Genomic DNA, 22,652 nt, shown 5'->3' with positions numbered 1-22,652 from the left:
GGCAACACTGGATCTTTAACCCACTGAGCGAGGCCAGGGATCGAACCCGAAACCTCATGGTTCCTAGTCGGATTCGTTTCCGCTGCGCCACAATGGGAACTCCAGGGTTATTCTTAAACGTCATGCTTGGGTAAGGTACATATTTGGGTTGTTTTAGCTAATGGGGAAATTGTCTTTGAAAAAAAAAGGGGTTAATCTTGGAAGAGAGTTAAGTTATACAGACAAATTGATGTTTTAAATCTTGACTCAAAATCTGGAGGGAATTGGATCCATATCTATTTGACTTGAATGGTGGCTGATCCAGGGGAGGGCCCATCTCTCCATCATCTGTATGTAAATGATCCAGTCTGACCTTGAGGATTGATAAAGTTACTTTTTTGCTTTTTAATTTAAGGCAAATTACCTTATCAAATATTGATTTGCTTAGGCCACTTCTCTACCATCTGCATTTGTATAATCAGGGAGTAACAATTAATGTTCGCATTAGCTTAATCAGAACAAATTCAGGATGCTGACACTAGTCATTTGATAATTTCCTAAATCAGGTCTGACATGGCTTTTGAATTATCCATTCTTATGGGTTTTCTAAATCATTGGTCTATCTCCTTTCATGTATATCACATATGCAGCAGAAAATTAACTTTTTATCCTAATAGTAAATGTTTTAACCTTATCCAGTTTTTAGTTGGCAAAAATGAAAAATTCAGTGAGACAAATTAAACATCCTCAATTAATGTGATGTGGGCTGATTGATGACGTCCCTGTGTCCTGGGGCTGGTGAGATTTGTTTGAGCCTCCCCCCACTACACACCGGTACTGGACCTCCATGCCCCCTTTTTCCCCATGAATCCCAGATACCCAATCCTCTCCATTGCCCCCAGGTTTCCCCAAACCTGCCTGGCTGGTATCAAGCCTACCCCCCCTTCAAAGCTCTATGCTCCACAATTATTCTTTTTCTCACTGCCTCTCTTCATGCAAGAAGAATAAATTCCTGCAGATAATACTCACTTGAAGTTGTACCCTTGAGTTGCCAGCCTCTGAAATTCATTAGATCTTTGGGGGGGAAAGGTCCCTGTTCTATGTTGGTTGCTTCTGAAGGGCACACTTCCGCATTCGAGGTTGCATTGCTTTCACAGTGACTTGGTGATACTTTTCATATCAACTAAGCTTGGAACATGTTGTTTGGGGTTAAAGCTACATTTTTTTTTTTTGGTCTTCATTCTTAAAATTAAATTTTTAAAAATGATTCAGAAATTAATAGTGTGGTCATGGTTATAATAATTGACACTTCCTGCAAATGTCCTCTGCAGTCGTGATATCTTTATATTTGAATGCAGAAATCAAAGATTGGCCATGAGTTTGAAATGCATAGTTCCTAATAATCAAATTCCTTCCTAAATACATCAAATTGAACTGTGGCTTATAGAGTAATATCTTTATTGCCCAATGGAAGAAATGTCCTACAAATTAGTTTCAGATAAATTCACGTGGTGTAGTTATCTTGGCAGGAAAAGAGACAAATGTTTTAACAACTTTTCAAATTTAATTTCTGTCTAGCTTTTAACGTTATTGTAACTTTGGTAATCACCAAAATGTAGTTAAATTTCCGAATCAATATTATTCTTTAATTTATCCTTAAAAAGCAAATAAAAATAATTTTAAAAATTAATATTGGACAGCAGCAACAAAAACAAGCCAGTGAGAATCAAACCAAAACAAGAAAAGAAATGCAGAAAAAATTACCATGCTGCCAGGGAAACCTTTAGCCCCAAATGATCATGCTAACCTGTTTTACGACCTGAGAACATACAACTTCAGGTATGAGTGTTGAGGTCTAAATTTTTAAGTGAGTTTACAGTCTTTTGAGAATTACTCTCTTAAGAGTTGTGGGATTTTGTTCTGTTGGGGAAGGGAATTAATTATATCTCAATGAAAAATTACAATACACATTTTTATGAAATAAATAATCAGTTTGACTCTGAGAGTATTATGATACCCCTCACCTTATGGGAAACGTGCTATGGTATCTAAAAACACAAGTATTGGAATCACAGGTTACACATTTGCAAAAACTCTGATTGCTGAGAGCTATATTTGCTCCAACATCTGTGATATTGCCAGTTTTCACCACCAATCTAGTCATCCTTCTGCATTTCAGAAGGAGCAGTTATTAAAATGAAATATGTTCCCCCAAATTGATGGAATCCTATGTATTTCCTGGCTGTGTGACACAAGGCATGGTGGGCCCGAGAAGTGACTCCATGCGATGCTTGGCCTCCAATTTAAGTCTCATGGAGAAGCCCTTGTGCCCTTGCCCTGCACACAGAAGTGACAGAGGTCTCCGTTCCCATAGTCCTCTCTGGCATGCCTGCCAACTCCCTTTTGATGTCACCACCATCGTCAGTACACCCTTTATCCATATGGGACTTCATAATTGACCAGTCACTTTTATGAACTAGATTCCATTGAATCTCTGTAACTAAAAGGGAGGCAGGACAGATGTTTTAAAATTTCTTTCCCACACGGTTAAGAACAGTAAGTCCACCAGAAGTTAACTCATCCTACCAGGCCATATTGCTAGTGTGTGGCAAAGCCAAAACTACAAGAGTCTGTTTTCAATGACAAGTGTATTTTTTTTTCACCTGACCAGTGATTCAGTTTCCTGGAGGCATCAAAGGAAGTCCACCCTGATGGTCCTATGGAGTCTTAGGGGTGGCTCCTCCGCACGTCTGTGCACACACATGGATCAGACTCATGGGGGCCTGTGTCCCTTATGTGCACACGTGGGCTTCCCCACTTGGGAACTCCCTAAAATAGAGACCCTTTCCCTTGCGCTTGCATCTCCAGCAGTGTCACTGCTCGATGTGCATTAGAACCAACAATTAATGTTGGCTGACTCCAGGGTTGTCACACTGAAGAGGCTGATGGTATTTTTATCATCAGTGAGGCATAGCAGAAGTCTCTGTTTTTGACTTTGCCTGCTCACTGTGGACAGAGATGAGAGGTTTTGGATGATGTACATTAGGGTTCCTGAATCTGGAAAGCAGGGTAGTAACGTAATTTTGGGGGCTGGGCATTGGGAAGAATTTAGGAAGGGGGAGCCCTTATGCTTGAAAATGAATGGTGGGAATTCCACACAGAAGATAGGTTTTAAACTAGTGCTGTCCTCAATAGAACTATATGCAAGACACATATGTGATCTTAAATTTTCTGGGGAAAGAAGTGCTACTTTAAAAAAGAATGAGAAGAAATAGGTAAAATAATTTCGATAATATGTTTTATCTAAACCAATATATCCAAAATATTATTTCAACATAAAGTCCATATGAAAAAATATTGGATGTATTTTACATATTCTTTTCAATAATAGATCTTCAATATCCAGTGTATTCTGTGCTGCTGTGGTTGTGGTGTAGGCCAGTGGCTACAGCTCCGATTCAACCCCTAGCCTGGGAACCTCCATATGCCACGGGTGTGGCCCTAAAAAGACAAAAGACAAAAAATAAAAAATATTAATGAGGTGTATTTTACATATTCTTTTCAATGATAGATCTTCGGCATCCAGGGTATTCTATGTTTGTTGCATGTCTAAGTCCATATGCTAAAATTTCAATAGTTAAAGTCAAGTGCAGTCCTACCGAAAGAAGAGTATAAAATATTCTGTATATTGCTTCCGATATTAAATTTTAACTAAAATTAAATTAGAAGTTCGGTTCTTTAATTACCTTAGCCACATCTCATGTGCTCCCAGCCACATCGGGTTCGTGAATACTGTATTAGACACCTCAGTTGTCGACAGCTGTGGGGTAAGTCAAAATCCTTTCTCACTTCTCTCTACATTCTAAAGTAGGAGCTATACTTCATTAAGGATATAAGGTTTAAATCTTAGATTTTTAATCAACCATTTTTAAGGTGGTGATCCAGGCAATGAAGAGTTAATCTAACCTAGGCCAGTTATTATGTTATTAGTTGTTTCAAACATTTTTAAAAAATTTGAGGCAATGTTTGTATGTTCTGTAAAGTGACTGGTGCGTTGTATAAACTAAGTCAGGTCCCAGCACCTACTTGGTCTTTGGGTGAGCAGATAATGGATAAACGAAAAAAAAATCAACATGGAGCATAAATAAACTACATATTTTATGTAGTAGTTGTAAATGCTTTTGAAATTCTGGGAAATAAAGCCCTTGTCTCTTTTTCCATCAACCACCTAATCTAAAAATCTTGGAAAAGGAAAATATTTAAGATTCAGCTGGAATCTAAGAGGAGCTCTGAGATAATTTTCCAAAACAGAGATAATAACTTGGAGTATTTTTCACTTGTGATACGTACACCCTGAGAAGAGATTGCCAAGCTGTGGAGTGATGTATACTGGTTACTCTTTCTCCAATGTTAAGAAAGCTTAGTGACATTTTCTCTCACAATGTCTTTATTCCCCAGGTAGCTCAAATTCTCTAGTGCTGCTGAGTGTGATGTGAAAGCAATTGATGGATCTTTGCTGGTTTCCTCTAGATGTACTCAGTGGCAATATAAACCCATCACAAAGTATTCTTCTTCCTTTCTGTTTTGCTTTTCCATTTCCTGATCTGAAAAATTTCAAATTCCTAATCCAAGTCTTAAGGAGACTAGGACCTTGAGATGCCCAGATAATAGAAATCTAGTAACCACATTTAAAAATAAATTAAAAGAAATAGATAAAATTAGTTTGAACTGAGACCGGGGCAGGTCAAAATCTTAGTCTCCTTAGGAATTGGGTTAGGAACTTGAAATTTTGCGGATCAGAAGAATACAGAAAATTTGCATCAGCAATGTTTATTCTCAAGAGACTTTTAGTGCAAGATTCTGAGGCCTGATCATATTTCATGTTACAGTCTGTATCTTAAAGGCAAATGTATAGTGCAATACATTTGACATATCACTTGTGCTCTCCCAAACACATCTTCAGTGAGAACATTTACAAATGAATTCTCTAAAATGACGCACTTGGATTCCCAGAGGGGACGTTGCTCCGGAGACTGTGATCCCAGGTGTGAGATGAAGGATACAGGAAGATTTTCAGGATTCTCCTTTTTTAGGCTCAGGCAGATAGAGAAGAAGTGGGAAGTAATCTTTGATGGATGAAGGAATACTTACTGAATCCACTGCACAGTTTCACATTTTACTCCCTATCACAGAGGAGTGGCCAGGTTTAAACAAGCAAGCCAACATTTTCTACTCTTAAGCCAGTTCAGCACATAGAGAGGCTGTCCTGGTTAGCAGCCTTGTGGCTCAGTGGTTAACGAATCCGACTAGGAATGATGAGGGTGCGGGTTTGATCCCTGGCTCGCTCAGTGGGTTAAGGATCCGGTGTTGCCGTGAGCTGTGGTGTAGGTCAAAGACGCAGCTCAGATCCCGAGTTGTGATGGCTGTGGCATAGGCTGGCGGCTACATCTCCGATTTGACCTCTAGCCTGGGAACCTCCATGCGCCATGGGAGAGGCCCTAGAAAAGGCAAAAAGACAAAAAAAAAAAGAAAAGAAAAGAAAGGGAGGCTGTCTTACCCCTCCGAGTAACCTCGGGTCTTTGTTGCAAATGGGGATATTTTATTCATGCAGTGTATTCTGCAGGATTGAGCCAGGCCCTGCTTGAATGCTGTTGGTATCATGGTGAACAAAAGAGATGCCTGCATGAAGCTTACACTCTCCTAGGGGAAGCAGACGGCAGTGCACACAAACAATATGCAGTCTCATTTCCACGTGCCTAAGTGGTGTGAAGGGGAAAGAATCTGCTGTTCAACAGAGGATGGAGAGGCTTGGTCTCTCTGAGATGGAGACATTTGAGCAGTGCCCTGAATGAAGTGAGGGAACAAGAGTGCTCCCTGCCAAGAGGGTAGCAAGTGTAAAGGCCCTGAGGTGGGAGCATGCCAGAAGAACATGGTGAGCCAAGGTTGAAGGGGGGGGCAGATCATGTAGACTCTATACCAGAGGACCTTACAGGCTTTTGACATTTAAAAGCCATGGGAAACCCAGGAGCATTTACACTTTAATTTCTTCTTAACCTTTTTTGAGTTACAAACGTCTTTGGCAATCTAGTGAACCCTGTGGAACCCTCTACAGAATGTTTTTAAATGCATAAAATAAAATCCATGGGATGTTAGAGAAAATGATTCTATGGAAATATAAAGATTAAAGTCCCCTGTAAGGGACACACATGCTCTCACATTTTCAAAGGGTCACTCTGACTGTAGGGGCCAAGGATGGAAGCGCCAAGACCAGTGAACTTGGAGCCACGCTGTTTTCATTTTCCCTGTAGGGCAGTGGTCTTGAAATAGGGTTGTTGTGTAACAGTCTTTTTGAGTGTGGGAAGAAAAATTTATCGCGTCTATTTATATTTAATTGACTCTAGTTCTTTTAAATTCTGTATTGAGTGTATGTTTTATTTGTTTTTGTAGTTTTTGAAAAATTGTATTGAAGCATAGTTGATTTACAATGTTGTGTTAATTTCTGCTGTACAACAAAGTGCTTCAGTTATTTATGCGTATACACGTACCCATGCTTTGTCAGATTCTTTTCCCATATAGGTTATCACAGAATATTGAGTAGAGTTCCCTGTGCCAGGCAGCAGGTCCCTGTATATTTTATAATATCCTAATATATTAGGACATTAGTACATTTATGTAATTCATGAATAAATCTACATGTATTGGAGGTGCATGTTCAAAAGGTATTTTTGACATTATTTTTTGATCAATCCAATGCGATGATCATGATGTAGAAAAAGTAACTCTGTAAGAAACTTTGTCTTTTTTTTTTGTCTTTTTCTAGGGCCACACTCACGGCATATGGAGGTTCCCAGGCTAGGGGTCAAATTGGAGCTATTGCTGCCGGCCTACACCAGGGCCACAGCCATGCAGGATCTGAGCCGCATCTGTGACCTACACCACAGCTCATGGCAACTCCAGATCCTTCACCCACTGGGCAAGGTCAGGGATCAAATCCGCAACCTCATGGTTCCTAGTTGGATTTGTTAACCATTGTGCCATGACAGGAGCTCCAAAAACTTAAAAAAAAAAAAAAAAAAAAAAAAAAGCCACACTGGTTTAGACCACATTTCATTTCAGAGGCCATTTTGTGGAGAAGCATGAATTTGTGCTGTGATTTGGCCTGTTAAATCAGTCCTGATTCTCAAGCATCCTTTACTCTCCTTTTAAGAGCCCTCATCTGGGAGTTCCTGCTGTGGTGCAGTGAGTTACAAATCTGATTGAAGGGGCTCAGGTCACTGCGGAGGTGTGGGTTCGATCCTGGTCCGGTGCAGTGGGTTAAAGGCTCCAGCATTGCCACAGCTGTGGTTTAGGTTGCAGCTGCAGCTCAGATTCAACCCCTGGCCTGGCAACTTCCCTATGCTATGGATCAGGCCATTGAGAAAAAAAAAGAGAAAAAAAAACAAAAAAAAAAGCCCTCATATGCCTTATAAATGTGTTTACCCCTGATTAGATCTACTGTCACGTCTGATGTGATATGAACCCCTCCCCACCCCCACCAGGAAAACGAGTTCCTGGGGTTAATTTCCAGAAAGGAAAAGTAGTTCTTGATACTCTCCCTAAAATTCAGGGGCTTCTGAAGAGCATCTCCTGCTGGCCCTGTGGACCGTGTGGGCATCGTCCTACTCCTTCGTCCATCCTCTGTCACATGCCTGCTTCACTCACACACTCCTTCTGGGCTTGAGTCCTGATATTTGAAGCCTGTCTCCCATCTGCCTGTCTCACGGAGACCTCGCTTGAACATTTTTGCTCGCTCTTGAGGTGCAGGGAGCCAAATGCCACAAGTGTAGCATGTGGTGGAGGCATGACATTTTCTGTTTTATACCCAGGAATAGTATCTGGAGTGGAGCAGGAAGAGAAGGGAGGGTGAGGGAGGTGAGCTGATTTTGCAGGAAATCTGCTGTTATCACTGCACTCACTGCCTTTTTGTTTCCTTTCTTTTCCACACTCCCTCTGTCCCTCTCTTCTTCTCTACCACTCTCCTTCCTTCCTCCCTCCTCCATTTCTTTCTTTCTTTCCTTCTTTCCTTTCTTCTTTCTGTGGAACACCCTACTGCTGGATTAGGGAGCTGTAATCTTGACAATGCAAAATGCTGACAGAAGCATTTCCCTGATTTGAGAGTAGATAATGGTTTGTGGAAGTGGGTATGGAACCCAGAAATGAAGCCAGCCTAACTGCACTATTTGTGAACTTTAAATATGAAGTTATATTCCCAATTCTTTGTATTTTTTCTGCCCCTCTGATTTCTGAACTCTGCCTGTTTCATGCACTACTACCTCATTGTTTGGCTGAGTTTTATCTTGGTTATTTTAAATGTCTTATTATTGAGTATTTGTGGAAATAGCGACATGTAGGTCAGTTATTCAGATCCTGGAAAAATAGCTTGATGAATCACTATAGCATAACTTGGCTAAACTAGCAGGACATAAAAGGGCTTGTCCCCAGTGTTATTTCTATATGGCACCTGCTGTAAGCAGGAAACAGTGTTAGCTGACATGATTGAGAGCCAAGTCAAGCTGCTGGTAGTTTCTGTCTGTGCAGTGGCAAAAGGGACTTAGCCCCTGGAAGGACACGGAAGTAGCCCCTGGGGAGAAGATGGTTGGTTTGTGCCAGGAATTAACAGAGTTATCTGCATTATTTTCTGGGAAATAACTAAATCCTTTACATTATTTGTCAGAATAAAACAGAACAAAAGTAAAAAATTCAGCAAGGGGAAAAGCAAACACTTTGAAATTAAAAAAAAAAAATTACCCAAAGATATCCACTTTAATCGCCTTCATTTTCTCTCTGTCCTTCCTGTGTCCTTCAGAATGTGGTTGCCTTTGATAGATGAGTCCATTCAATTGTGGGATTGATTTTGAGGACTGGATCTCTCTGCTTGCTGCTGTAGAATGTCATGGGATTTCCAGAGGCCTTGCTACATTTGGCCCATGCTTGGTGCCCAAACTTCCAAAACCCTCCAGTTTTACTTGCATTTGAAGGTCTCTGGGGGTAGAGGGCGTTTTGAATGCGAAGTCTCAGGTGCCTCGTTCTGCGTTTGCTGTCATTGTTTGTGCCAGATTTCCTTGAAGTCACAGAGCCTCGTGAGTAATCAATAGCATTCAGTAAAATGATGCCAACAGGCCTCTCTGAGAGCACACCTCTCTCTCCAGCTTGGGTCTCTTATTTCCCCTTCAGCATCCCACTCCTCTGGAGCACATCTGAAGAACACTCTTTTTCAGGTCCATTCTCCAACAATATATTGAAAAAATATTTCAAATGCAAAAGACTCTGTTTTCCAATATTTAGGTTGCCCCCCGTGACTCCAGGCGCAGCTGTCTGGACCCTGAGCCCTGGGACTTTGCATTGACAGCCAGTTAGACCCGTCTCCTCAGCAGCCTCTGAGAATATAGGCAAATGGGGGCAGGGAGGGAGCTCAGATTAACTGAACATTTACCTCATGCCAGGCTTCAGAAACACCTGGTACACCACAGCTTGTTTAAACCTCACAATAAACATGGGGATCTCACCCCCATTTGACAGAGAAGGACACTGAGGCTTGGTGTCTGTCATGAACAAAGCAAGATCCCAGGTGTACCAATTCCAAAGTTGACTTGACTCCTCCACTCTTCGCCTTCTTGGCAGCAGGCACACTTTTCTAAAATCGTGGCTTTAAGGATCCAGAAGGTGAACTTTTAACACCGCTCTGTGCTGCTGCTGCTTTTTTATTTTTTCTGGTTTCCAAAACTGAATGGGTTTCCTCCTGCGCCGCTGGCCTTCCTTCATGTCCTCTTGGTTCGATTGAAAAGAAATGCCCGCGTTTCTCATTCCTCTTCTCCATGGGTCTTACAGAGCGGTGGCTCACTAGGGCACCAATTTAATGAAATAAAAATTTCAATCATGTTTGGTCCAATTCTAGGTGATACAAATACAGAATTGTGAACACTTTGTAGTTAGCTTTAAAGAGAAGGGAAAAGGCGGAGAGAAGAAAATGGGTCAAGTACAGTATCTGGGCAATGTCTCCTTCAGTGCTGCCTAGTGAAGGGGGATCTATTAAAAAATGGAGAGTAATGGGACCCCCATACTACCTTGGCACTGGTGTATCCCCAAAATTTCAGGTTTGGCAGTTTATAATATTTACCAGTTACGTGAATCTTATACGTGCCCAGCACTGTTCTAATTAATATATAGTGCATATGTAAATTAGTTTATCTTCCCCAAACCCTTTAAGGTCCATACTACTATTATCTCTAAGAAAACAGAGGGCACTCAGAGAGGGTGATTAACTTGCCCCAGCCTAGACAGTTAGGGGCAGACGTGAAAGCTGAGCCCAGGAAGGTTGGCTTCAGAGCTGTTGACTGCACTGCTAACCAGCTTCTCAGTTACAGGGCTCAGGAACTTTCATGATTTCAAAGATTATTTTTCTTCTTATTAGAACCAGTCCTCCATACAGTTGGAAGGGTAAATATTTGTCATGTTGGGTGACAGACGTTGATGAGTTTAAAAAAACAGGTCTTAGGAAAAGTCATGTACTTTCTCTTCCATATTTCTCCATCTGTATTTACTGTGCGAAAAGGTCACTTGAGCACAGAGCTCGAATTTCGTGCTCCTAAGCAACTTCATGGTGGCTGAAACCTTGCTCTACAAATTGACTTTAAAAATATTTTGTAATAATGTGTATCACTCTCGAATATGAACACTCTAGAGTCATTAAATGACGAGCTTCTTTTTTTTAATAATCATTTTTACTTTTTCTATTATAGCTGGTTTACCGTGTTCTGTCAGTTTTCTACTGTACAGCAAGGTGACCCAGTTACACTTACATGTATACATTATTTTTTCTACATTATCATGCTCCATCATAAATGACTAGATATAGTTCCCAGTGCTATACAGCAGGATCTCATTGCTTATGCATTCCAAAGGCAATAGTTTGCATCTATTAACCCCAAATTCCCAATCCATCCCACTTCCTAAGTAGGTCTTTTGCAACTGTACTTCACATAAATGCCAGGAATCGTTAAGTGATTTTTGTCTTAACTCTCAAATCATAGCCTTTTCTTGTGACTGTCCAGCCACTCACATTTACTGGAAGGAACAGGGGTTCTGGGAGACCTGAGCTCCTTGCCTTGTCAGGCAGCTGCCTGGCTACAGTTTGTGGTAGGAGGGAAGAGGAGGAGGGAGAAGACCAAAAAGGCTAAAATGGTAAATTACTGTAGGTTCTGGAGAAAAATAGCATTAGAAGCATTTGTGGTTCAGATGAAAATAGCACATTTCCTTTCTGCTTGGAGTGTGGGGGGTCAGAGTGCTCCAAGGAATAGAAAATAAATAAAAATTGATCCCTCACCCATCCGAGGAGATGCTCTGGCTCTGGGAACTGAAATGATGGCTCTAGATTTGAAGATCTTGTGAAACCACTTTTGAAGGTTAATAATAATAACAATAATAACAATAAAAACATCCAGAGACTAAAAGAAAACTATGGTATGCTCTGTTGGGAAATGTAGTTTTTTCCAAGTCTGAAGAATAGGCAGCAGACCCTGATCAGGTGTATCGCCCTTTTGTTCTTGTTGCTGACCATGGTCATTCCATCTCTTCTTGCAGGTGAGAAGCCTTATAAGTGCTCATGGGAAGGGTGTGAGTGGCGTTTTGCACGAAGCGATGAGCTCACAAGGCACTACAGGAAACACACAGGTGCAAAGCCCTTTAAATGCAACCACTGCGACAGGTAAAGAAACTAAGAAGCTCCTGGGATGGGGAAGGGAGATGGTAGAGTGGGCGGGAGGGTGGGCGGGTCGTGTGCTCTTGGGTTTATCTCAAGTGTGTCTCGCAGGGACTCGGGTGTGGGCATGCCTTTTACTTCTCCACTGAAAACACCTATGAGATAAGGGTGCCTTCTTGCATGTAATCCAGAGATGATATGAATGCTTGGTTCAGTTACGCAAGTATTTCATGAACACCAGAACCATCTTAGTCACTGGGTATCAGTAAGACAGAGCTCCTACCCCCAAGGAGATGACTGACACATGATTCTAGTATAATAGGAAAAGTAACAGGATAGAGATTGGTCACCTGTTACTTCTGATCTTTTTATTAACATCAATACCATTTTTCCTCTCATCCTTAACAACATGAGAGCATAGAAAGCCTGCTTAACAGAGGGAAGGTTAGTTACAAGGCTTTCCTTTGAGTGCTGCTAGGAATGCAGTTACTGAAGAGAGTTCTCATTCTTTGGGGGCCTGAACCATCCTTTCTTTGAGAATAGGTGCACAGGTCTAAAAGATGGCCAGGCTTTGAGAACTGATCCTATAATTCAATTTCAAACCTTCAGCATTTGATAGTGGAAGAAAGAGCACGTAGCAACAGATACTACACAAGTAATAGTATCTGACAGCCCTGGCATTATCAACCAATAAACCCCAAAATGGAGACTCTGCAGGCCAAGGTGAAGGCAGGATTAGGTTTAGTCATAATCAAATAATGGGCTTGCATCTGAGCGTGTTATCCTTCTAATCCTATTTCTGTGTTTAAAAGGAAGCTTAAGAAAATTAACCATCTTTTTAATGCAATACTAAAGGTCTCAGTTATGATGAGAGAAATGCTTCTAATACGATAAAAGCCCTGAAAGCCTCAGGGTTCCCCGGCTCGGCCAGCCGCTCGCAGGATGGCAGGAGGGCTGTGCAGGATGTCCGCAGAGGCCTGGCTCTGCGTCGGAGGAAATGCGATCTCTTTCGCATCCTGCCTCCCCCATCCTTGTGCTGGCACCTCCCTTGCCAGACCTTCCTCTGGAGTAGTGCCTGTTTGTTTGGAGAGTGGGGCAGGAGTGGCCAGATCTCATGGGTGGCCAGTTGGCTTGGTGCTCCTTTAAGATGCTTATAAAGGAGCGATCATGTTTTTCCTCCTTTTTTTTTTTTTCTTCTTCCTGAAGAGGCTATTTTCCTCTTATCTTCATTCTTTAAGAACTAAATAAAGCCCCCAGGCCTCCTGGAGCCTGAAGATAACCTCCCACCCCAGGGCTAAGGAAGTACACTCCATGAAGCTATTGTCTCTCATCCCCTTGGAGCTCCCTTCTGCTAACCTTCCTGCCCCCCCCCCAACAACCTGTTTTTTAATGTCTCTCCCATTACCTTGAGGGCTCCCTGAATTTATGTGAATCAGCAGTTGTTCTTTTATAGATTATATTTCAGTGATGATCTTCCCTCAACTCCCATCTCAAGGGCATTCCTCTCTGACCCTGGCTACTAATAGAAAAGGGACATAGATGGTCACTCTTGGTCCACAGCTTGGAGAAAGAACATTATTATATCAAGGGGGATGCAGAGGAATCCTTTATCAGTTACCCAAATAATGGTGGTAGTAGGTACAGATGAGGCACCCTGTCCTGAAGGGTGGTAAGGTTCTTCCCTGGAGATGGAGCATTATGGATAGCCATTATCCTTGGAAACAGACAGAGAATTCTTATGGGGAAATTACCAGTTAGTATTCTTCTCTTCTTGTCTCCTGCGTTATTAAGCCATATGCAGCTGTCTAGCACTTGACATATGAGGATTCAGTCTGACCATTGGTGTGATTTATATGAAGAAATGCTTCAAACCCATTGGATATTTCAGTGAAGGACATGTCAGGGATGGAAAATTTACCTAGTTCTCTGTGCTCTTTTCTTCATCACAATATACCTGGGTTTCTGGAGCTAGAAATCTGCTGAGGTGATGGCACAAGTTCTGTAACACGGTACTTGGGGAAGCTGGTGAGTAGCTCAAAGTCCTGTGGTGTGGGCTGAGGGTCAGTGTGTTTTCACCAATGTCGGAAACCAAGGAGTGGAGTTGACTGGTGTCTCCTGACAGGTAGCACCTTATACTTCAATTGCAGGAACTGCACTGAGAATTAAAGCAGGTCTGGGAGACGGCGTAGGGAGTTGGAGTGGTCCCAGAGCCAATGAAAGGAAAGCCTGGAGTGGCTGGGGACTTGATGTTCCTTAGAGGACTTTGACCTTCAGAAACAGAGGGCATCTGTAGTCCTCTGCAGGACACAGAATCCTGATAGTACCACAGTGCATGTGAGCGCAGAAACCTATCTCTTGCCTTGTATAATTGGAGCAATCTGACCTCCCTATTTAGAAGCTAAACTAGGATTGGGGTTTCTGGTCCTTAAAGCATGGACCAAGTCTAACTTATGCTTGCATTTCGCCTATAGGGTAGATTCAAAAAAATACATGAGTTTTTGTTTGTTTTGTTAACATTTAAAATTGCTAAATGTCACAAAAATCTCTATTCCTGGCTTTTTGTGGAAAAATCAGAAGATTTGGTAAGAGTGGGCTCACAGTCCCATGTGGCCATAATTTTCTGGAGCTGGAGAGTCATCACGTCCTATCATGATGGCCATGTGATCACTCATGTCTCGCTGCACCCCCGCCCCAGTCTCCTCGGTGTGCAGCGTCAATTGCCAAGGGTCATCCCACGGACTGTTGTCTCCTCCTACTGGAGAGGGCTATTCCTCCATCTCTGTGCCTTGTCAGCAGTGGAATCAGATGGTTTCAAAGTGCTGTGTTTCCTACACTTGACCCATCGCATCCTTTTACTTGATCTGTCTGGCCCCTGAAGACGTTGGGTTTTAGGACCTCTGGCTTTAGGTTCGGGCTAGAGAAGAAAGCAGTGAGGTGGCTCTGCCATTTCTTACTGAGCATTGAGCAGGGCAGCGCACTAAGTGGTCAACTGTTAGGGGCCAGCCCAAAGAGCATGGCTCCTGACGGCAGTTATCAGGGCTGTTTCCACAAGAGGAATACGCAGATATAATCCAGGGAGACAGCTCCTAGGGTAGTACCTCCAAGATCTTGGGGAGTTGAGAGGAGGCATTTTGACCTTTGATCTCTACCTCAGCCCACTTCTAGGTAGTGAGAAATAGCAACCTGAATCTAGCCCTTTGGGGCCCTGGAGGGTTGTTATTGGTTTAATGCCCATGTGACTTCAGTGGGCCTTTTTCATAAGCAAGAGAAAGGACAATAGGGGTTTGACTAGTTCTCTGTAATGAACAAATTTCAATCACTAAGGACCTTCTCATTTAAGGTCGTCTGACTGCTTTGTAGTCATAAATACCCTCTCGGGGTATATTACCCTTAGAATTATTTGATTCTGCATTTCTAGATGCTGAGTCTATCTATTGCTTTTTAGTTTACTATTCCTATGTGGAACTCAGTAAATATACATTAATAAATGTAAATTAACCATGACTGAGTATCTTGCTGGTGTGTATTGAATTTAAATAAAACCTCAATAGTAAGGGACCTCATCTAATTCGAAGCTCCATACACTCCCTAGAATTTGAACAAATAATGATGCTAGTTTGATTCAGGAGGCATGCTATCACATTTCATACCATGCTAAAGATTTGGTTTGTTTTTCCTTTTTTTTTTTTTCCTGAAAGAGCTTGAAGAGTAAAGATAGATACTTATGCATAAATTGCTAGATACCCAGCACAGGCTAGGCAATTGGCAAAAGCAGAATAAAAGTACGGAACACACACATCATTGAGTGGTTCTTTCAAATGAAGTTCTATATCAAGAATACTATTTTCCTGTAAGTTCTAAGGCTATGGAAAAGAAAAGAAAAAGGTTTTGTACTGCTAAGACTTCTGCTTTGCCTCTTACCATCTCAAATCCCCTATTCCTGTTTTGGACAGGAAGGCTCTTTTGTGTCTGCTCTGTTGCTTTCTTACAGGTCCTTGCTGCTCAGGCCTGACCAGATTAATCTAGATTAGTTTTCTAGTTGCTACCATTACCAACTGCCACAAATGTATCATCATTATTTATCTTTGGAAATTTATTATCTCACAGTTCTGTAGGTTAGAAGTCTAGCACAGGTCTCACAGGGAGTAAAATCAAAGTATGGGCTGGGCTTCTTTTTGGAGGCTCAATGGAAGAATCTAAGTCCTTGTCTTTTCCAGCTTCCAGGTTTGCCCACTTTTCTTGACTCCTGTCCCCATCCTTTTTTTATTTAAAAAATTTTTTTTTGCCTTTTAGGGCCGCATTTGCAGCATGCGAAGGTTCCCAGGCTAGGGGTCCAGTCAGAGCTACAGCTGCTGGCCTACACCACAGCTACTTCAATGCCAGATCCAAGCCACATCTGTGACTACACCTCAGCTCACAGCAGTGCCAGATCCTTAACCCACTGAGCAAGGCCAGGGATTGAACCCTCAACCTCATGATTCCTAGTGAGCTTCGTTTCCGTTGTACCACTATGGGAACTCTGACCTGATTCTTTAATCATCGTATCAAGGCCTCATGCTGCCATCTCTCTGGTTTTTTCTTTTGACTTCCTCTTCCATTTTTTAAAGACCTTTGCAGTGACCTTGGGCCACCCAGATAATCCAGAGTAATCTTCTATTTTAAGGTCAGCTGATGAGCAAATTATTTCCATCAAGCCTTTAACTCCTCTTTGCCTTGGAACCTAACACATTCACAAGTTCCAGGGATGAGGTATAGATATTTGGGGAGAGCCATCCATTATCCTGCCTACTACAGACTCCTTAAATCAACAGCTCAGCTACTCAGAAGCCGGTATGGCCAAGAGCTCTGGAGTCAGGCTGTTTGGGTTCAGGGTTTGGCTTTGCCTCTCTTTGCTGAATCTCCCATCTGGTAGAGGGCATAAGAATGGTACCTTCTTTATAGAGTTCTTGTGAGGATGTCAACTTTAAAAAAGAAATACCTACGAAAAGAACTTCCCAACTTAGATCTTCCTTTAGGCTACTGCAGTGATGGCAAGAAGGAGAAAAGGAAGAAAGGAGGGAGGGAGGAAAGAAAGAGAAGAGGCAGTGGGCAGTACTTAGTGTACCCTAAGGACAGCACAGAGTTGCACAAGTCAAAAACTAAATCCCCTGCAGGCTCTATTGCTTTTTCCCTTTTCTTTTCTTTCTTCTTTTCTTTTTTTGTACCAGTAACATCAAGTACTTGCTTTTGAAGAAAAGTTATCACTGTTTTATAGGAAATCAAATCCCCTTAGATTTGGTATCCGCAAGATGCTTAGATGGAACCCAAGCATCTTGCGGACACCAAATCAGGGCCTGAAATAAGTGGTTAGAGTAAGGATTACTATTACTCAATGTGTTATGGGAGTAGATCATTTTCTACTACACTTTTCCCACTAGACTTTGCGTTTTTTTAATTTTACCTTTGTTCTGTTGTGCTTCATTTCCTTGAGGTTCTGTCCAGCACATGTGCCTGTTTCAGAAATGACCACAGACAGTGTGCGGAGAATGTTGGGGTGAGGGGATAAGGCCGATGTTGTGGTTGGTTGTTCTAGGAATGAGCAAATACGGGGAAATTCTGCAGAACAGGAAGCCTTTCTAACCTCACCAGGACAGCTTGCTAGCATCCCAACCTGAGTTTGGACTCTGAGGGTATTCGGGGACCCTGGGACTCTCCTCCCAGGTGGGAAGGTGGCTAGTTTCTAGAGGAGGACCTGAGGGGGAACACGCCCCCAGGGCCAAAAAATGACTGCTCACTTCTGTGCTGCCTTCTCAGGAATTCCAGCCAGAACCTGAGATTGTATGTAGACTTCAGGGGTGTGGAAATGTTTGCTCTATTAGTTATAAGCACAAAACCCTGACTCATACTGGCATTAGGGTATTTAGTAGTTCAGATAATTAAGAAGAACAGAATTGGATTAGTCTTTAGGTTTGGCTGAGTCCAGGTTCTCAGATGTTGTCATTAGGACTAGAAACTGTCTCCCTTTCCTCTGCAGGCCCCAATTTTTCCCATTGCCTTCATTCTCAAGCAGGCTTTTCCCCACATGGCCGTATGGACACCTGCAACTCCAGGCTTCAATCTTGGTACCCTTACCCTAAGGGAGAGAGATCTCTTCCTATATTTTCAGCAAATGTCCCAGAGCTGGTTCTCATTGACCTTTATGAGTCACCTAATGGTCACTAGCAGATTACTATGGCCATGATTTCAGCCTCAGGAGGATGGTCAGCTCCATTCAGTTGAGAGTGCAGGAGAGTTGCTACCCCGGGGACAGTCAAGTTGGTGGTATCAGAAGAAGGGCAGGAGTAAAGACAGCCACTGCGTTCGCCCTGAGGCTGAGGAAGGCACTCAGTGGTGGACCTTGGGTACTGAGAAATGGTTCAAAAGAGGGGGCTTATAGATCCACCGGGGTCCCCATCACACGTGTTCCACTGGCTGGCTGTGCGACCCTAGCCTCAGTGTCCTTACCACACGTACACCAAAGGGGTGTGAATACTTAGCGTGGAAAGTTGCTAGGGATGTTACTGAGGTAATATTGGGGAGATACCTAGAACATGCCTGCATATTATACCATACTTAATAGACATGAGCTTTTTCTCAACTTGAATATAGAGTGTCTCTATAGACATGCGAGTATCATAGGCAGCATTTCTGGGCTTTTCTTGTGAGGTTTAAGACTAAAATCCAGTTGTTGAAATATTAGCATTTCATCATTCAGTAGTACAGACTAAGCATTCTTTGCTGTGTTGATAGTATGTGGGCGTGGCACATCTTGTTTCCAAAATACTTTTACATTTGTGTCTCCTTTAATAATGACAGTAATGATAAGGATAGTTGATACTCATTGAGATCTTACCATGTGCCAGGAGATCTTCTAAGCACTTTACGGAGATCATCTCATTTCATTCCCACAACCCACCTAGGAGGTAAGCGCTGTAATTATCCCCGTTGTACTGAGGAGGAATTAAAGAACAGCGAGGTTAAGGTGCTCAGAGTCATACAGCTCCTGGAAGAGTTGGGATTCAAACCCAAGCAGGCTGAGCCCTGAGCTCCCCTTCCCTACACACCGCCTTGTTTTCTCAACTCACGTGCACTGCCTCTCTTGAAGGCAGGAGGAGTCATTTTCTAATGGGTGAAGGAAGTGGAGTTCTTCACCCAGATCCCTCTAATATCCTTGTTGTTCTTCTGTCTCCTAGGTGTTTTTCCAGGTCTGACCATCTTGCCCTCCATATGAAGAGACATATCTAAGAAAGCTAAAGGCCAGAGTTGCCATGGCATCGGCCATTGTCTGAAGGAAATGCCGCGAGGCAGGGGCTGGACTTCGAGCGGGGACCCATTGCCTCGCAGGAGAAAGTTCTCACTGATAAACCTCTGTGTACACACACGCACACATGCGCACACACACACACAGTCATGCACTCAGCTATATTTAAAATATATACGTCTATTCTTTATGCCTTGCCCTAGCCAGATGGTCGAAGATGAAGAAGACGGGAACCCGGTGAACTCAGCAAGGCAGTCTGGCTGCTTACTTCAGCACTATTGGAATTATTTCCCGCTGTTGCCAATGGAAATCAAAGAAAATGGCTGTGACGTCTCTGCAGGTGGACGGCAGTAAGAGGGGCTCATTTAACTTGCTTCTCAGTGCAACTTGATAGGAGAATACAACGTCTTAAAGTTGCATATGTGTAGCACTAATGTTTCTTTTTAAATAGTTGGGGGAAAATGACCTAGAAAACCAAATTGCAGTTTGGTAGCCAAAATTAACTCTTGGTTTATTTGTCCTTTGTGTGTGAAAAGTCCTACTATTCCGTGCGTCCGACTTCCTCACAGAACTGTTGATCAGTTTTGGTTCTTCTTAGTACTATTGAGATCTTTCCAGTCGATACCAACGGCCTTAGCGGCGGCAGACTCTGGAATAACACCTTACACCTTTCTGGCCTGCATTTCTCTAGACTTCACTCTCCAGGGAGGAGTTTTCTTTTCTTACTTTTTGACTCTTGCACACCATATGCACTAGGGATTCTGGAAACTTCTAGCATGACTGCAAAGTGGCCAAGAGAATAAAGTCCTTGATGATAAATCACAGTATATCCCTTGAGCCTCACCTTATTGCCAGTGCTAGATTTTTTCTTTTTAATCTCTCTTTTTTGCTAACGAAAACTTGAAAAGCTTATTTGGAAGCTTAAATGTTTTACCTTTTCTCCATGGACTAAACCTCTCCAGGACTCTCTCTCTCTCGGCACCTGGATGTCCAGCTCTCGAAGCAGCCAATCAGATGGGACATCACACTTTTCTCATCCCCCTTGAGGCATCATGACCTCAGCCTATAGTGATCGACCCCGTGCTGTGTGTCATTACTACCCAGTAACCAGTTTCAGCATAGATGTCGCTACTCTCAAAGGGCAGCTGCATATTTAACTCACTCTGGGTTATGACCTGACAAAAAGCCAAAAATACCACTCTGTCCAGGAGTGAGGAAAACGGAGGATGCCTCCCAAGTCTGGTGGCTTCAAAAACCATCACCCTCTCTTCCTCTCTCATACCCACCGAGTCATATCACCCCACTTGTTAAAACTCACCATTCAGAATGCTGTTGTGGGAATGAATGAAGGGTGGACATTTAAAGAAAGGGTTGAGATGTTTCTCTCATGGTCCGTCTAAAAGGAGAGACACGTTTCTGATTTTTTTTTTTTTTTTTTGGCTAGGCCTACCATGGCTTGTGACCTAGAGCACCCGGGATCAAGAGAGGCCTCACACTTACTCTGCAAGCTGACTTCGAGGGGTTACATGCCTCACTTTCCATCCCCCCCACACATCCAATATCGGTCTCCATCTACCCGCATTCTTAGCTAGCTGGCACTGGCCTCAACTCCAAAGACTGCCTTCAGGACCATTAAATGGCCTATGCAAGCAAGCGGGGTGGTTATTAGGGCAGATTGTATATTTTGTATATTCTGGGACCATCCCTTCAAGACACGTCTAACAAAACAAAAATGGCATTTGGTCCGCCCATGGTTGCTGCTCCTTCCTACCAGCTGGCTCCCCTCCTGCCCTCCTTTGACTGTTTGATTCATTGACTGTTAAAATGCCAACCCATACCTATTTGGGATGCAAAACTGAAGTCTTTAAAAGGAAATAATGTAAGAAACAGATACATTTATGACAGCAACCTTCAAGATCCTTGGCATTTGGTTTCTCAGCTTTCTACAAACTTTGATTTCACTGAAATGTTGAAACTACTCGTCTGAGGGTAAAGGAGCCTCCTTATCACAAATGCTGTAGCTGCCAATTGGACACTTGGGGCATTCTGAGGTCTGGCCCTTAAAGTTTTCTTTCTCTTTTTCTTTTTTTCAATTTAGACCAAAAAAAAAAAAAAGAAAAAAAAAACACAAAAAAACTCCACAAAAAACAACAAAAAAAGAAAAACCACCCTAAACACACACACACACACACACACACACACACACACACACACACACACACAAAATCTGCCCATTTGCCAGAGGCAATTATGTATATGTTAGTTGGAGGGTATTTAAAAAAAAAAAAATCAGTTTTATTCCAAAGATTTAAAACTAGACATGACTTAGAAACCATTTCTGGAGCACTGCTTGCTGACAATCTCGTAGTTCTCGACTGCATTTGAGTGCATTTGTAGCCAGTCCATCAGGGCATACCATGGGATTATATTTGAATGTGTGGTACATCCTTTCTCCATGAAGGATGTGTGAGGGACCTTGAACCTCAGCTGTATTAAACTGTAGCGCCTCCAGTCAGTGCACTAGATGATACTTTAGACACCCCAGATTGTGTTGGTTCCTTGGTTTCCCTTTCTAGAGCAGCCTCCAGCATGACTGCACGCACACACCAGTGATGGCATTAGCCGTGGCTGCCATGATTTTACAAACGTTCTCTCCCCAGCTGGAGCTGCTCTTGCCTCTCGAAATGCTATTATTAAGGGTTTATGATACTTAATTTAATTTTTGAACTGACCAATGCAAGGCTCTATTAAAAAGAAAGTTTAAAAAAAAAATGCAAAAGAGTAATCATTGCTTGCTCACTCCCCGTTGTCATCTGCGGTCTTGAAAAGATCTCATTTGAATGTGGCAGAACAAAGGCCCTTTGGTCTTCATCAGTGTTTGAAATGTTCAGCAATTCCTCTCTCTTTTTGTATGAGCGAGGTCCTTTGTAATCTGCTCCTGACCTTTCTCCAAGCAGGATGCACTGAACCACGATGGTGCAGCTTGCTTGCTTCAGGCATCTGTTGACTGTGAGAACTGGCCTGAGAATCTGGTGGGTGCTAAGCGTATGGCTTTGAAACTGTTCTTCTCTAGCCGGTTTGACACTTCTGAATGATTACCAGTCCGGTCTGTGGAGGGTGGAGGGGAGCGGTAGCCGCAGTCATTTTGGATACAGATTTGTGATAAAGAACCCATCATCTCTGAAATGGCAGAGGTGGTTGGAAAGCGTGCTGGAGTGAACGGGCTTTCCAAGAAAAACCCGAAGCTAGTCTTCTTCCAAGAGGACAGGTTATTTAGAACAGTGCTTTAATGGACATTTGAAACACAGGAAACCACTTTCTCATTTAAATTGTTACCTCCCAACCTTCCAGGGGATCTCAAATTTGAAAGGAAAAACCTGGCATGGTGTTTCTTTAGTTGTCCTCTCAAGCACGCTTTATCCAGGGTTCAGAGTTTAAAGTATAGAAAAAGAGTGTTTCTAAGCCATTGACAATTTTGTTTCAATTTGTGCTTCTTTCTCCTACCACATGGCTGTAAGTCAAAGATGTGGAAACCTGAAATTATAATGCTGCTCCTAGCTACTGGCTTCCTGCCCCACTGGTGGTTAATTGGCCCAGCGTAATGCCTGGTGGTGATGAGTATTATGTCCAGAAAAAGAGATGTTTGGATTCCATGAC

General features: G+C 42.6%; 1 protein-coding gene across 9 annotated transcripts in view; it reads left to right on the top strand.

Moving 5' to 3' along the window:
* Positions 1-21,127, top strand: part of KLF7 (KLF transcription factor 7) — a 295,552-nt gene extending 274,425 nt beyond the window's left edge. For 7 of the 9 annotated variants that reach the window (XM_047773340.1, XM_047773341.1, XM_047773342.1 and 4 more), the window contains 2 exons: positions 11,599-11,722; positions 18,928-19,822. In XM_047773340.1, coding sequence (XP_047629296.1) covers positions 11,599-11,722; positions 18,928-18,979 — 176 coding nt within the window. In that variant the 3' untranslated portion in view covers positions 18,980-19,822. Of the gene's footprint in view, positions 1-11,598; positions 11,723-18,927; positions 19,823-20,439 lie in introns of those variants that run through there. The other 2 variants (XR_007134073.1, XR_007134072.1) reach the window with 2 other exon arrangements.
* The last annotated feature ends 1,525 nt before the right edge of the window (positions 21,128-22,652 follow it).

The sequence above is a fragment of the Phacochoerus africanus genome, chromosome 3 (assembly GCF_016906955.1).
Source record: "Phacochoerus africanus isolate WHEZ1 chromosome 3, ROS_Pafr_v1, whole genome shotgun sequence".
Classification (NCBI taxonomy): Eukaryota; Metazoa; Chordata; class Mammalia; order Artiodactyla; family Suidae; genus Phacochoerus; species Phacochoerus africanus.
This window is presented reverse-complemented; position numbering and strand designations above follow the sequence as displayed.